The sequence below is a fragment of the Miniopterus schreibersii genome (assembly GCF_964146895.1).
Source record: "Miniopterus schreibersii genome assembly, chromosome: 1".
In the NCBI taxonomy this organism is placed as follows: Eukaryota; Metazoa; Chordata; class Mammalia; order Chiroptera; family Miniopteridae; genus Miniopterus; species Miniopterus schreibersii.
Genome location: NC_138101.1, coordinates 142812458 through 142827989, shown reverse-complemented (window position 1 = coordinate 142827989; position 15532 = coordinate 142812458). Strand labels below are relative to the sequence as shown.

At 41.9% G+C, this 15532-nt stretch overlaps 1 protein-coding gene across 1 annotated transcript; it reads right to left on the bottom strand.

The window, feature by feature from the left end:
* Positions 1–569: 569 nt before the first annotated feature.
* Positions 570–15532, bottom strand: KNSTRN (kinetochore localized astrin (SPAG5) binding protein). The gene is made up of 9 exons (XM_081156412.1): positions 15321–15532; positions 15037–15131; positions 5408–5540; positions 4599–4646; positions 3707–3812; positions 3391–3484; positions 2384–2439; positions 1590–1664; positions 570–1339 (listed from the first exon to the last, which is right to left on the bottom strand). The coding sequence occupies exons 1-9, from the start codon at positions 15527–15529 to the stop codon at positions 1208–1210; spliced, it is 948 nt and encodes a 315-aa protein (XP_081012538.1). The 5' UTR covers positions 15530–15532; the 3' UTR covers positions 570–1207.

Here is a 15532-nt window from a genome sequence, read left to right as displayed (position 1 = left end):
CTTTTTAAACTATTAACATCCTGAAAATGGTTAGAAAATGTTCAGTCCTTCTCATTGATGAGATTTAACTGGGTTGCCCCCTCAAAACATGTGGGGCGTAACCAACTGCACAAATGTTTGTGGCGAAGGCAAAGACTTTTAGCTCTATAAGTTAGGGTGGGGGCATTCATCGCTTGATTGGGTGGCTCTGGGAAGCTTCAGTAATGCTGTGCCTTTGGTAAACCAGGGTGAGGCAGCCTGCTATGGACTTCAGCTGATTAAGGATCTATGAAGCCAGGTCCCGGATTGGCCATACAAAGCCAATAGCAGGCACACAACCACGCTTAGGAATACAGGGAGAACACAGGCAACTCGTGACACAAACCTGTGACTGGAGCCTGGCACCTGCTGCTACAAGCAGGGAATGCCCCCAGAAGACTAGCTAACGTTCCTGGAGGACAGGGCGGCGTAGGCATGGAGCACTTAGTGAGTAGAAGAAAGATATTCTGGGTTAAATTGGAGTTGTGAACTTGTTACCTACATTAGTTAAATAGTAGTCAGTGAACATACTTAGGTTAGAAGGCTATTTTCACTTTTCAATGTTGCAATCCAAACAGTTACAGAAATCTTTATTTTAAAATTAACACTATATATATATACATATAAAAAACACAGAAGTAATTTAGATTAAAAGCTCCAAGTTGTATTGTTTCAGGTAGGTGTTACTGCTATCTATACCTTCACCCCATTTAGTAAGCCATTTCAAGTAACTTAAGTTCACAAATTTATGAGGTACAGAGCCCAACCAGGATGGGAAAGAATGTGTTCCAAATCAGAAGAGGGCTGCGTGGCTCCTCAGTGATGTTCCCTGTGGAGCACCTAAGCTCCAATGTACAATTAAGGGTTTCTTCCCACACATCTGAGTGTGACCTTTTGGGTCCTCTGGCAGTGGCTGGTTTAGTCTCCTGATTCTAACGGCATGTCGCACTGTTGCCTAGGAACTGATCCAAGTTTCCAGACCCCTTTCTTGTAGACTTCTGACCAATGTGAAGGTTGGGAACACTTGCTTAAAGGAGGAACCGCCATTCCAGCATAAACTGTCCTTAATCCTACTGCCGAAACTGTTTTCATTCTAGGGATGGTAAGATTACGGCCAAGAAGCAAATATCCTTAGTGGCTTTCTCTTCAAGTTAATTCCCAAGAGAGCCATCTGGCCACTTGCTTTTTATCACATTTCTAATAGCTGCTCCATTTCCTCAAGGGCTGTTGTAAAATCATTTACTTGGCTGTTACATAAGATCTGCTGTTCTAGGAACCGGGCCCTCTCTTCTTCTTTCATCTTCAACTTTACTTTTAATGCCTGCATGGAAAGATATTCAAAAAGAAAAAACCAAAACTTTGAAACATTATGCTTCTATTCCATTGAGGAAGAATTATCTGTTATTTGTAGGGGAACTGAATTCTGTTTTTCTTTGCAAATTTTCTGTAAATCTAAAATTATCACAAAAGTTTATTAAAAATAAATACATAAATAAGCAAAAGCCCTCCATAGATCCACCTACTGTCGTAGGAAATGGTAATGTTGCTTCAGAGTGATGCCTGCCTCTTACCTGTAACTCTTCCATCTGCTTTTTGGCTGTTTCATTAAAAAGCTTCAGTTCATCTTGCAAAGTTTCTAACAGCAACTAAGAGGAAAGTACAATGTAGTAATGAATCTTTATTGATATGTGAACACTTTCTTCATATAAACTAAGCTCTTTGTATCAAAGGAGAGTTGAATTAGATGATCATTCAGTCGTTTGCTGAGGGTCCACATGCATCGGGCTCCCTACTGGGCACCCAGGAGGAACTCAGTCCTCAGGAGGGACTACAGAATACCCCACTTCCATGAGCCCTGCTGCACAAGCAATATGAGCAAACAGAGCCACTGAAGGGGTGACTAATGTCCTGGGAAAGCTGAGGATGGTTCCATATCTAGTGTTCTATGACTCTAAGATGACAACTGATCTCCTGATTATAGAGGCTCAAAAGACTTAAATCCCACACTTCAGAGAAGGAACCAAAAAGAAGCCAAATTTAATTCATGCTGAACCTTTGCATTATGGTTTTTAGCGAAGTAATAAGAGAGAAATTTGTTATATAGTGTAGGACAGAGAAACCAGGTCTCTCCTATTGTGTGTTTTGAAGTAGTACATTTTCAACTCAAATTCACTCATATTTGTAAGCACAAAGTCACCTGCCAAGTAAAATATGCTATTTTGAGTACATACCCACCCCTCTCCTCTTCCACTACCCTGGATACCAAAGGCTGATCCTCGGGGTTTACTGAGCATATGGCAGAGATCTTAGAGCTGCAGAGCCCCATGGCCACTCAGCCCTCGCCCACTCACACCCATGCCCTCACCATAGAGTCCACATGATCCGGGTTGGATTCTTGCTCTGTTTCTAGGGTTTCAGCGTCTAAACATAATGGAGACAACAAAGTTAGCCTCGCTTAGGGAACTGTACCTTAAACAAACAAACAAACAAAAAAACCCCTCTAGGCAGCTGCTCCGACTCCCCTGAATTTTTACCTTGGCAGTGTTGCCCACACCTGCCTTGAGATATATTTTATCTCCTTCCTTTCTAAGTTTGGATATGGCCAAGAATTCCTCCTCCTTTCTCTTCAGAAAATTTTTCCAAAGGCAATGTTAGGTTGGATTTTTTGTTTACAAAACACGGAACTATTTTTTAAAGCTTTTCAGGCTTTAAATATTATTTTTATTTTTGGTAAAAGTAGTGCATACACATAGTAAATTAAAATAATGTAAAAATGTACATAAAGAATATATCCTAAATTGCACAGTTAACCAGTAGCATTCAATGTCATCATTCCTTAATTCAAAGAAGACTGGGGCCCTTCCCTGGGCACCCTCAGGCTCCCCAGCTCCATCTAAGGCCCCTTCCAGTCTCTGGGAAAGCCCTTCTCGTGCTCTCCTCTTTGCTCTACACTCTGCTCTCTAGGGACGGGGTCAGAACAGGAATCACATTTTAACCACGGTGATTCTGATTAGCCAGATGGTACTAGAAACAGCATCATCTCTCTCTCTTCCCACCTGGGAAAGTTAACTGTATACTCTCTTTCTTGAAAGAAAGTATTTCTGGTCTAATTTGCAAGGTCATACCTTTGGGCACCAAATGAATGGCATAAAGTGTTCAGATAAGAAAGCGACAATCCTCTCTCTCTCCACAACCACCTGAAATTTTGTTGGTCAGGCATAGTCAACATCGTCAGCGAATGAAGAGCTCCGAGCTCCTGCACGGACTAGGCCAGCTGCTGCCATGCTGGACTCTTAACACACAGTCCAGAATCATCCCAGGAGAGGGCAAGTGCACTGATTCCTCTGAAGGCCACTGTGTGCTGTTTCTTACCTGGGTTGAGGCCCTTGCTCTCCAAAATTGCCAAACTGTTGTCCTGAAACTTCTGCAGCAGTTCCACCTTTTCGGTCAGGTCCTTCAGTTTTTCCTATTGGGGTGCCATGCAGACAGATCAGGCCTGTTCCACTCCTCAGGGGTGGTCTTTGCTGCCCTTGCTCTCAAGACAGCCACAGCACAAGCCTGGCGTCTTAACTCTCTGCCCATGGGTAGCTGGGCATTACAAGCTTGCTCCCACCTGAGGGGCTGTCCCTCAGGGTCCCACATGCATCACCCAGTGCAGCTGATGGCAGAGGGCTGGCGGGTCTCTTACCTGAGTTTCAGTCAACTTCTGGTGCAACTGCTTGTTGACAGCCTCTAAGATCTGGTTCTTATCCTTGAGCTCTTCCCCCGATTTCTGCTTACTCAGTGGTCTATAGCTGTAATGATAACTATGCTTAAGGAGGTGGTGGAGGGGCTGAGAGTATGGACTAGGGAGCCTCACAAATGGCTGTCCAAATCCTGGCTTCATCACAGTGCTGTATGACCTTCAGTGAGTTGCAGAACCTCTCTGAGGTTCTGTTTCCTCATTTCTAGAATGAGGATAATATCTACATCTCCGAACATTATTATTGTGAAGGATAAGAGAATACATGTACCATTTTTAGCTAGCTACTGACACTTAGTAACTTAGAGTTCTTCTTGGACAGTATTTTGTTTTCAGAACTTTTAAGACATGCCCAGATTTGGAATTAGAACCTATTTCTACAGACTTTTCAGCTTACATTATTTCTGTCTCAGGACTGCAAAATGTCCCAGCTGGCCCCAAAGACAGAAACATGGACCCTTCTCCTGGGTTTCGCCTTCACCAGCATCAGCAGCAGGAGCACTATGAGAAATGCCATCTTGAAATCACTAACTACACGCAGCCCCTCCTATCCTGTGATAGGTCATAGATCATAGCTGGGTTTTATTTCCAGACAGCAGTGGTCCTGGCATAGAGCCCAAAAAGCTCTTGAGTGGCACTCAAGATGGTAGCTTCTTCACTGATCTTGCCCCAAGAGTGTTTCTCAAATATGGCTGTGCCTCACCCCTGAAAATTCCATTCAGATTTCTGGGGGTGGCACCTAGACTGTAACACATTAAACAAGTCCTAACAAATCCTATATAACTAGGACTGAGATCCACTAAAATGGTACCTAACCTTCATTTACCCTGATGCTCACCTCTTTTTGACATTCCTCTTGATGGCAGTATCTGCAGCTTTCACCTGCCTAGAGAAGCAAAGACACAGAAATCAGGATGTTCACTTGACTTACTGTGGTGAACATTTTGCAGTATCTACACATATCAAATTGTTATGTTGTACACTTGAAACTATAATGTGGTCAATAATACCTTAATTACAAAACAACAAAGGAATCGATCAGAGAATTGTAATATATTGTTACGTGTTGTGAACAAAGCAGAAGAAAGAGGCTGGTTTTTTGAGGACAGAACCAGAGATTTTATACAATGCAAACAGCACAAGACTTAGCTCTGAAACATGCATGTTGTCTCAGCCCAGATTATTGAAAAAGGCTTATTAACAGAGAATGAAATCCCCTCTTGCTCAACATGGAGTGACTATCTCACGTCAGCCTCACTTACATGGGGGACTGAGCACTGGGTGGAGGGACACGAATGCACACTGCGCTGGACTATGCTCAGACCAGCTACAGAGGCTAACAACTAGCCCCACCCGCCATGACTACTATTTAGGGCTGGTGTATGACCACAGTGGTGCCATCTGTACACTGAGAGCAGTGGTGAGAAAGGAAACAATGCCTCTTATCATGACCCTTGCTGTGCCTCTTCAGAACTGATCAACATAGAGGCTCCTGAAAACCACTCAGCAATACTGCACTGCTCTGGGTCACCGACTCTCGGCCACTTGTTCAGATGCCTTGTGCTCTCAAAAACCCTCTTTTCTAATTCTTGGTACCGAGATATTTTTAGCAAGGTGTTCTAACTGGATACCAATGACCTGACCCACCCAGTCTCTCGCCTTGGTTTGATGATTTTCATAACATCATTTTCTGAAACTCCTGGATGAAGAATTCTGGAAACATCGACTTCTTTAGATTTAACAGGTAATAAGCTCTTAGAAGTGGCTCGAGTTTGTGAGTCTGCAAAGGAAAACAGGAGGGTAAAACCTCTATAACAAACGGAGCTCCATTCTAAGTTGCCAGAAATGTACTTCATTTTGGCCTATCTCAATTTGTGAAAATTAATTCAGAAGGATAAGAATTCTAGACTCCTTGGGGATAGAAACCAAAATTCTTTAAATGTGACAGTGCAGTGTGTTTCAGGGTAGCGAAAAGCTGGATGACAAAGCAAACGGAATGGCCAGAGGGTCAAAGTGGAGGCTGACACAAGCCAAGAGCTGAATGCGAGGCAGTGTGGCGGTGAGCAGGGCAAAACACGCTGAATCCTTCATCAGACAGCCGAGGACTCGGGCCATCCTGTTGAGCTCCTAGGCACTTGGCACGCTCTCCCGAGGCCACACTCAAGCTGCTTCGAGTTTCTCTTTTCATCGCTTTAGCTGTTTTGACCAGACTGTCTCCCTAACTACTCTAAAATGCGTCTTTGTGTCCCAGTGCTTAGGAGAGCATCTGGCATACGAACAGAGGTTCAATACCTGCTGTTGAGTAAACAGTACCCTTCAAAGTTTCGTGGGTTATTTCACAGACCATCTGTAAAGAATCTCCTCTAGTCTCCTTTCCCTCTTCCATGCTGATTACCTTTACCGCCGGCCCTTTTAATATGTTTACCCATCACTAAGTTCAGAGGTTACCATCTAGCATTCTGTTCTGATCCTCTTGCTAGGCTATGGCCAGGTAACCGAGAAACGGCCCTGCCCAGAGGGCGGGATTCCCTGACCCTCACACTACCCTCCACCACACGCTGCCTTTCTACCATTTATATTCCATACCAAATTCAAGTAGTAACTTGTTCTGGGGTTAAGTACCCTCCCTCCTCTCCCCAACACACACACACACAGACACACACAGACACACACACACACACACACTTTTCTAGTTTACACTTTTACTTTATTCATTGTAAAATGGCTCCTTTAAGCTTAACCTAAATAAAGAAAGAGCCATAACAATGAAATCAAGTTGAAGAAATGAGGTACAAAGCACTAGATCACAGGGATTAGGAAATTTTGTATTTATGTTTGAAAAAGATTTTGATGACTCTAACTTCACAATAATATGATTATTGTGGAATAAATATGATTTCTCAGGTTAACAAATTATTTCATTTATAGGTATACTCACTGAGGACTTACACCCAATTTTCCATACTCTTATCCACAAAACAAAGATTAAAAGGGTTCTTTTTGAGGTCTCTGTCTGAAGTAAAAGGCAACATTGGGGGAACATATTTACCTTCTCCTCTCTCAAGTAGTCATAAGTTATAGATGATAACAAGGTGTTAACAGTAAATTGATCAAAATTAACACTCTTCTTAAAATGAGAGCTGCTAGGAGGGAAACTGAATGGCTGGTGCTCAAAGGAGGAAAGAGGACTTGTTTTTCATGGCATATCATTTTCTAACTTTGGATTTTTTTTATGTGTATATGTTACCCATTTAAAAACCTAAAACTCGGAGTTATGTAAAACCTGGAGTGATGTAAGCATCATGGCAGAGTGAGAAAACCCCTTTGTTTCTCCCAAGTTTACAAGTTCGGCAACTATAACTCAACAAAGGATCCTCTGCTCAACACACAGACATGCCTAAAAATCCATCCACTAGGACACCTGAAGGTGGGTGTACTAGAACAAGTAGGGAAGGCAGGATGGGGGAAATAGAGGAATGGGGCCCCCCATGGCTCCAGTGAGCAAGTTAGCAGTGAAGTCAGGCTGCAGCCCTCACACAAGGGCTGCAAGAGGGGCAGCAGCAGTGTTCCTCTGGGGAAAGGCATCTCCCTTCTCCCCTCCCCATTGTGGCAGACCCCAATAGAGGTGGCTGGGAAACCTTAAATAGTACAGCAGTGCTGACAAGGAGGGGGGCAGAGCCATAAGATCACAAACTTGTCTCCCCTGACCCACCCATCCCAACAGAGCCAGGAGGAGGCAGTGAAGATGCCTCCAAAAAGACAGCAGGGCCAACGACCATTAGGAAAAGGAGATAATGCACAAAACCAGTACTCTACCATTCACCACATCCCCCACCACAGTGACAGTGCCCTGTAACTGAGGCCACCCAATCCCAGAGGGGACACCAACCACCCCTGTGGGTATGCAACATTTTTCTTAACTCAGGTGACATCGCTCCACCATGAACCCAGAGGTGCCAATATCACAGGTAAGAGAAAACAAAAACTTAACACTATAATACCATCAAAGTAAAGTACCCTACCTAGCAAACTCCTGAATTATTGAGAGCAAAATAGTACTTAAACAAGAAAAGGGCTCAGTACCTCAAATGTTCAGGTGGAGAAACAATTCATTAAATACCATGAACAACCAAGATAACATAGGAGAACAGAAAGAAAATGAAAAGTCTCCAGAAATCAAAGTCATGGAAGGCTGTGACTTAAAAAACAGAGAAGTTAAGCCCAGCCAGTGTGGCTCAGCAGTTGAGCATCAACCTATGATCCAGGAGATTACTGTTCAATTCCCAATCAGGGCACATGCCCAGGGGGCTCGACCCCCCAGTGGCATACGTGCAGGAGGCAGCCGATCAATGACTCTCTCATCACTAATGTTTCTTTCTCTCCTCCCTCCCTCCCTCTGAAATCAGTAAAGACATGTTAAAAAAAATTTTTTTTTTTAAAAACACACAAAAAGCAGAGAATTTAAGATTGCAGTTATGAAAAAGTTCAACAAGATACAAGAGGACTCAGAAAGGTAGTAAAATGAGTTCAAGAATAAAATTAATTCAAAGGAGTACTTTACCAAAGAGATTTAAACTATAAAAAGGAACCAAACAAATTCTGGAGCTCAATAAATGAGATGAGGAGTGCACCAGAGAGCACTGGAAATAGAGCAGACAAGATGAAGGGAGATTTAGCAAGCTCAAAATAGAAACCTAGAAATGACCCAGGAGGAAGAACAGAAAGAACTAAGAGTAAAAAAAGAAAAAAAAGAAAGAACTCTGTCTATGAGAACTATCTGACTCCACTAGAAAGAGCAACATAAGGATAATGGGAATGCTAGAGAAGAGGGAGAAGGAAACAGAGCCTCGGGAGAGAAATAATTGATGAGAACTCCCAAACCTATGGGAACAAGTGGACTTTAGAATAAGGGAAGCTAACAGGACACCTAATTTTATCAATGCAAAAGATCTTCTCCAAGATGATTTTATTCAAACTGTCATAAATTAATGACAAAGAAAGAATTCTCAAGGCAACCAGGGAAAAGAAGACTGTAACCTACAATGGGAACTCCATTAGATTACCATCAGATTTTTCAGTAGAAATACTGCAAACCAGGAAAGAATAGAAAGAAATATTCAAAATATTGAAAGACAGGAACCATCAGGCAAGGATAATATATCCAGCAAAGTTATCCTTTAGCTATGAAGAAATAAAAGCTTTCTCAGACAAAAAAAGAAAAAGCTGAGAGAATTTACTACTACAGTACCTGCATTAACAAGAAATGTTGAAAGGAACTCTTCTACTGGAAAACCGAGAAAAGTATACAAAACTTTGAGCAAGATGACTAACATACAGAAGCAGAAGCCTACAACTCTGCTTCAGAGTAGGAGAGTAAACACTTAATTATAACAAAGGTTAAGGAGAAAAAGAGGCATTAAAAAATTACTATAGCTACTGCAACTTGGTAATGAATGCACAGCATAAAAAGGGGTAATTTGTGACAACAAAATCACAAAAGGGAAGAGAAAAAGTACTGAATACGTACAGGTGAATGAAGATATGAGAATATCAAAAGCAGGACTATTGCATGTGTGAGACATTTTACATAAACCTAATGCACCTACAAAACAAAAACCCAGAGCTGAGACACAAAACATAAAAAAAGAGGAAACGAAGGGGAAAAAATCATAGAAAACCACCAAATTAAAATAGCAGACAGAACAAGGGAAAAGAAACAATGGAGACAGAGTGACCAGAAGACAAAAGATAAAATGGCTGTGGTTAGAGCCTCATATGTTATAATCACCCTAAATGTAAATTACTAATTACCAATCAAAAGGCACACAGTAGCAAGATAGATTAAAAAACAAGACCAAACTATATGTTGTCTGCAGGAGACTCAGCTCCAAAGATAATCATAGGCTTTAAAGTGAAGGGGTGGGCCAGGCCGGTGTGGCCCAGCGGTTGAGCTTCGACCCATGAACCAGGAGGTCATGGTTCGATTCCCGGTCAGGGCACATGCTCGGGTTGTGGGCTCGATCCCCAATATGGGGCATGCACGAGGCAGGCAATCAATGACTCTCTCATCATTGATGTTTCTATCTCTCTCTCCCTCTCTCTTCTTCTCTCTGAAATCAATAAAGATGTATTTTAAAAAAATAAATAAAAGAAAAAGTGAAGGGGTGGAAGATGATATTCCAAGCAAGTGGTATCAGAGAAAAAAGTGGATGTAGCAGTACTTATATCAGACAAAATAGATTTCAAGATAAAAAAGGTAAAAAGAAACAAAGATGGACATTTTATAATGATAAAGGGGATAATTCATCCAGAAGACATAATACTTACCAATACATATGTATGAAACCTGGGAACACCAAGACACATAAAGCAATCACTAACAGACCTAAAGGCAGAAATTAACAAAACTACAATTACAGTAGAGGGCCTGAACACCCCACTTACAGCAATGGACAGATCATCCAGTCAGAAAGTCAGTAAGGATATATTGGCCTTAAATGACACATTAGACCAAATGGACTTAATTGATATTTACAGAACTTTCCATCTCCAAACACCAGGATACATTCTCAAGTGCACACCGAACAATCAAGGATAGACTATATGTCAGGACACAAAACCAGTCTCAATAAATTTAAGACTGAAATCATACCAAGTGCGCATATATATATATAAATATATCTTTATTGATTTCAGAGAGAAGAAGGGAGAGGGTGAGAAGGACAGAAACATCAATGATGAAAGAATCATTGACTGGCTGCCTCCTGCACGCCCCCGACTAGGGATCAAGCCACAATCTGGGCATGTGCCCCGACCAGGAATCGAACTGCGATCTCCTGGATCCTAGGCGGATGCTCAACCACTGAGCCACGCCGGCTGGGCCCAAGCATATTTTCTGACCAGAGTGGTATAAAACTGGAAATTAATTACAAGAAGAAAGCTGGAAAAAATCACAAATATGTGGAGATTAAACAGCATGATACTGAACAACTACTGGGTTAAATTAGAAATAAGAAACCAAAAGATACATAGAAATGAATGAAAATGAAGATATGACATAACAAAATTTTAGGGGTGCAGCAAAAGCGGCACTAAGAGGGGTGTTTATAGCATTATAGGCCTACCTTAAGAAACAAGAAAAATCCCAAGTAAATAATCTAACATTACACCTTAAAGAACTAGAAAAAGAACAAATGAAGCCCAAAGTTAGTAGAAGGAAGGAAATAATAAAAAGCAGAGCAATAAATGAAATAGAGAAAAGACAATAGAAAAAAATTAATAAACAAAGAACTGGTTCTTTGAAAAGAAATAAAACTGACAAATCTCTGGCTAGAGGAGAAAAGAGTCAAACAAAATCAGAAACAAAAGAGGAAGTTACAATGGACACTGCAGAAATACAAAGGATTATACTAGAATACTATGAAAGGATATACTGTACACCATCAAACTCAATAACCTAAAAGAAATGTACAAATTCTTACAAGTATACAACTTCTAGAGTGAATCATGAAGAAGCAGAAAACCGCCCTAGCCAGTTTTGCTCAGTGGTTAGAGCGTCGGCCTGTGGACTGAAGGGTCTTGGGTTCGATTCCAGCCAAGGGCACGTACTTCAGTTACAGGCTTGATCCCCAGCCCTGGCCAGGGCACATGTAGGAGGCAACCAAAAGATGTGTCTCTTTCACATCAATGTCTCTCTCTCTCCCCCTGCCCCCCCCCTCCCCCCGGCTCCCTTCCATTCTCTCTGAAAAGCAATGATAAAAATATACTCAGATGAGGATTTTTTTTAAAAGTAGAAAACCTATATAGATGGGTCACTAGTAAGGAAATTGGAACAGTAATCAAAAACCTCTTAAAAAACAAAAGTCCAGGACCAGATGGCTTCACTGGTGAATTCCACCAAATATTCAAAGAAGATTTAATACCAATCCTTGTGATTTTTTTCCAAAATAATTGGAGAAGACACAATACTTCCTAACGTTTTATGAGGCCAACATTACCCTCACACCAAAACCAGGCAAGGATAACACATACACACAAAAATTACAGGCCAATATATCTTATAAACATAGATGCAAAATCCTAAAAAAAATACTAGCAAATCGAATACAGCAATATATTAAAAGAATCATAGATCATGATCAAGTGGGGTTTATTCCAGGGATGCAAGGGTTCAACATCCACAAATCAATCAATGTGATTATAACAATAGATGCAGAAAAAGCATTTGATAAGCTGTAACATCCACTTATAGTAAGACACTCAATAAAAATGGGTATAGAAGGAAAGTACCTCAACATTATAAAGGCCATATATGACAAACCCTCAGGTAACATCACACTCAGTGGTGAGAAACTGAAACTTCCTCTAAGAAAAAGACATGGACGCCCACTCTCATCACTGCTATTCAATAGTACTGGAAGTCCCAGCCAGAACAATCAGACAAAAAGAAAAAAAAAAAGGCATCCAGTGGAAATGAAGAAGTAAAACTGTTTTCAGATGAGATGACTCTCTATATAGAAAACCCTAAAGATGCCACCAAAAAAAACTATTAGAAACAACAAATAAAGTTGCAGGATACAAAATCAATATATAAAAGCCTGTTGCATTCCTATATACTAACAATAAAATATCAGAAAGAGAAATAAAGAAAACAATCCTATTTGCGATCACAACAAAAAGAATAAAATACCTAGGAATAAAGTTAACAAAGGAGCTGAAAGATATGTATACTGAAAACTACAAGACACTTGTTGAAAGATTTAATACAACCCCTATCAAAGTCCCAATGGCCTTTTTTCAAGGAAATAGAACAAAACATTCCTCAAATTTGTATGGAATCACAAAAGATCCCAAGTAACCAAAGCAATCCTGAGGAAAAAGGACAAAGCTAGAGGTATCACACTCCCTGACTTCAAACTATACTATAAAGCTACAATACTTAAAACAACATGGTATTGGCAGAAAAACAGAAACACAGACCAATGGAACAGAACTGAGAGCTGAGAAATAAACCCGCACATGGACAACAAATTTTTGACAAAGGAGCCAAAGACATACAATAGAGAAAGGAAAGTCTCTTCAATAAGTGATGTTGGGAAAACTGGAAAGCCACACGCAAAAGAATGAAACTAGGCTGCTTATTTGACACCATACACAAAAACTAATTTAAAATGGAGTAAAGACTTGAATATAAGACCTGAAACAATAAAATACATAGAAAGAAACATAGGCACTAAACTTATGGATCTTGGTCTTACAGGGGTTTTTGTGAACTTGACCCCAAAGGCAAGGGAAGTAAAAGGAAAAATAAATCAATGGGACTACATCAAACTAAAAAGCTTCTGCATAGCAAAAGAAACCATCAACAAAACAAAAAGGCAACCAATGGAATGGGTGAAGATATTTGCAAATGATACCTCTGGTAAGGAATTAATATCTGAAATATATAAAGAACTCATACAACTCAACAACAACAATTCTATTTAAAAAATGGGCAGAAGACCTGAATAAACACTTTTACAAGCAAGTCACATATGATCAACAGAAATATGAAAAGATGCTCAACATCACTAGTTATAAGGGAAATGCAAATCAAAACCACAATGAGCTACCACCTCACACCTGTCAGAATCCTGGAGAAGCTCTGGAAAAGGGAACCCTGGTATACTGCTGCTGGGAATGTAAATTGGTGCAGCCACTATGAGAAACAGTAAGGAGGCTCCTCAAAAAGTAATAGAGCTAACATATGAGCCAGCAATACCTCTTAGACCGGGTATCTACCTTAAAAATATGAAACCACTTATTTGTAAAGATATGTGTACCACTGTGTTCACTGCAGCACTATTCACAATATTGTCAAGACATGGAAACAACCTATGTGTCCTTTGACTGATGATTGGAAAAACAAGATGTGGTACATATATGCAACGGAATACTAAAAAAATAAAATAAAAATCAATCAATAAAAAATATTTATTTTTTTAAAAAAAACGACGTCGGGTGCTGAGCTAACAGGTATACAGATGCTGTATTATAAAGTTGTACACCTGAAATTTATATAATGTTATTAACCAATGTTACCCCACTAAATGTAATAAAAACAAATAAAAAAACTAAAACTTAAGAACAACCAACCCATGCCCAACACAAAAACAAAAAACCTGGAAGAAGGCCTAAAAATGTTAAATTATTGAGGCTACATAAGATCACAAAGCTCGGACAGGGGCAGAAAGCAAGGAGATGAAAACTTGGCTGGGGAGAGCCAGTCACTCCCCACTGACAGGCACTGCACTCTAAGGGAAAAGCAGGGTAAACAAAGTGGCACTTGTTCCCGGGTCACTCCTAGATCCTGCTAATGGCAGGATTACCAGTCAGGTGTTCTGAGGTAACATAAGCAGGACAACCCTTTAAACCAGCTCCATGGAGTAACTGAGAAGGGATCTTAAAACAGCTGCTTCAAAATCTCCCACAACAAGTTCTTTTCTTTTTTTTTAAATCCAGGATTAATTTAATTTTAAAAACAAATACAAGCTATCGATTCACTCTTCTTAACCTAACCGGACAGTCTACCTGTCCCACAACAGGTTCTGATGACTGAAGCTTATTTTGTGCTACAATCTCTAGATTAGGCAGCTGAACACCTGCAGACCCTGGACAATGACTTTCAACCACAGGCCAAGTAACGTAAAGCAAGATGGCAAAGCAATAAACAAGTTTTAATCAGGTCTCTTCTCCCAAGTTTCTCGAATGCTTTACGTAGGCCTGAGCCCCCTCTCTCACTTCACTCAACACATGTTTATTGAGAATGAACTACATGAGACACACCAGGCAGATACAAATGTAAACCAGACAAGCTGGGGAACCCTAAAGCCACCCCCTATGTATCTTGCTTCCCAAATGAACTCTCCTCCGTCCTCCCAGACAACAAACTCGGTCCCTCCAGACAGCGCAAGTATGGAAATAAAACCCGTAATTGTTAACAAAGGGCTTCCCAGCTTAATGGGAACAATATTGTAGGGCAATCAGCAACTTAAATCTAATTGGTAATGCAGCCCGGTCAGGTTTGGGGAAGCAAGGGGTGCAGGGCAGGTCTAAAACCCTACCGCACGCCTCTCTTCCCCTAACTCCCACATTAAAGCCAGACCCGACGGCTCTACCGGAGTGCGCAGGTCGTCAGCGCCGAGGGGATGCCCTCCCCCACCCCTGCCTGCGCCTCCCACAGCGGCCAACGATTCGATCCTCCATCTTTCCCGGGGGGAAGGGGGGTGGACACCCACCTGCGAGCGGGCCGCCGCTCAGCACCGAGGGGGGCTGCAGTGTGCACACTGTCTTAACCACGCCGGCCATCGTAGCGAGGTGGTAAGGCTGGGCCCTGGAAGGTGGAAGGTGAACGTTACCCGGTGGTCCAGGGTGTCGCCCCCCACCCCCAGGAAGTGGAGGGCCCGGGGAGAGCGCGACCTAGCCCGTCCCGGCTCCGGGGAGGAGTAAGGAGAAACTCCTCCATATCCACCCCAACCCGCCCGCCCTCATCAGCCCAATCCCATTCCCCGGTAGACCGAACCCAGGTGCCTGTGGCTCCTGCCCGCAGTCCTCGTTGCTCGGATTCAGAAGGTGCTCCGCTGCAACTGCCGCACCGTCAGCCGGCTCTGCCGCCTGGGTTTCAAATGGAAACTTCCGGTCGCCGGGTGGGCGAGGCTGCGGCGCGAGCCCAGTAGGCGGCCACGTTGTACGGTCGGCCGTGCACTGGGCGGCGCCTTCGGAGGCTGCCATGCT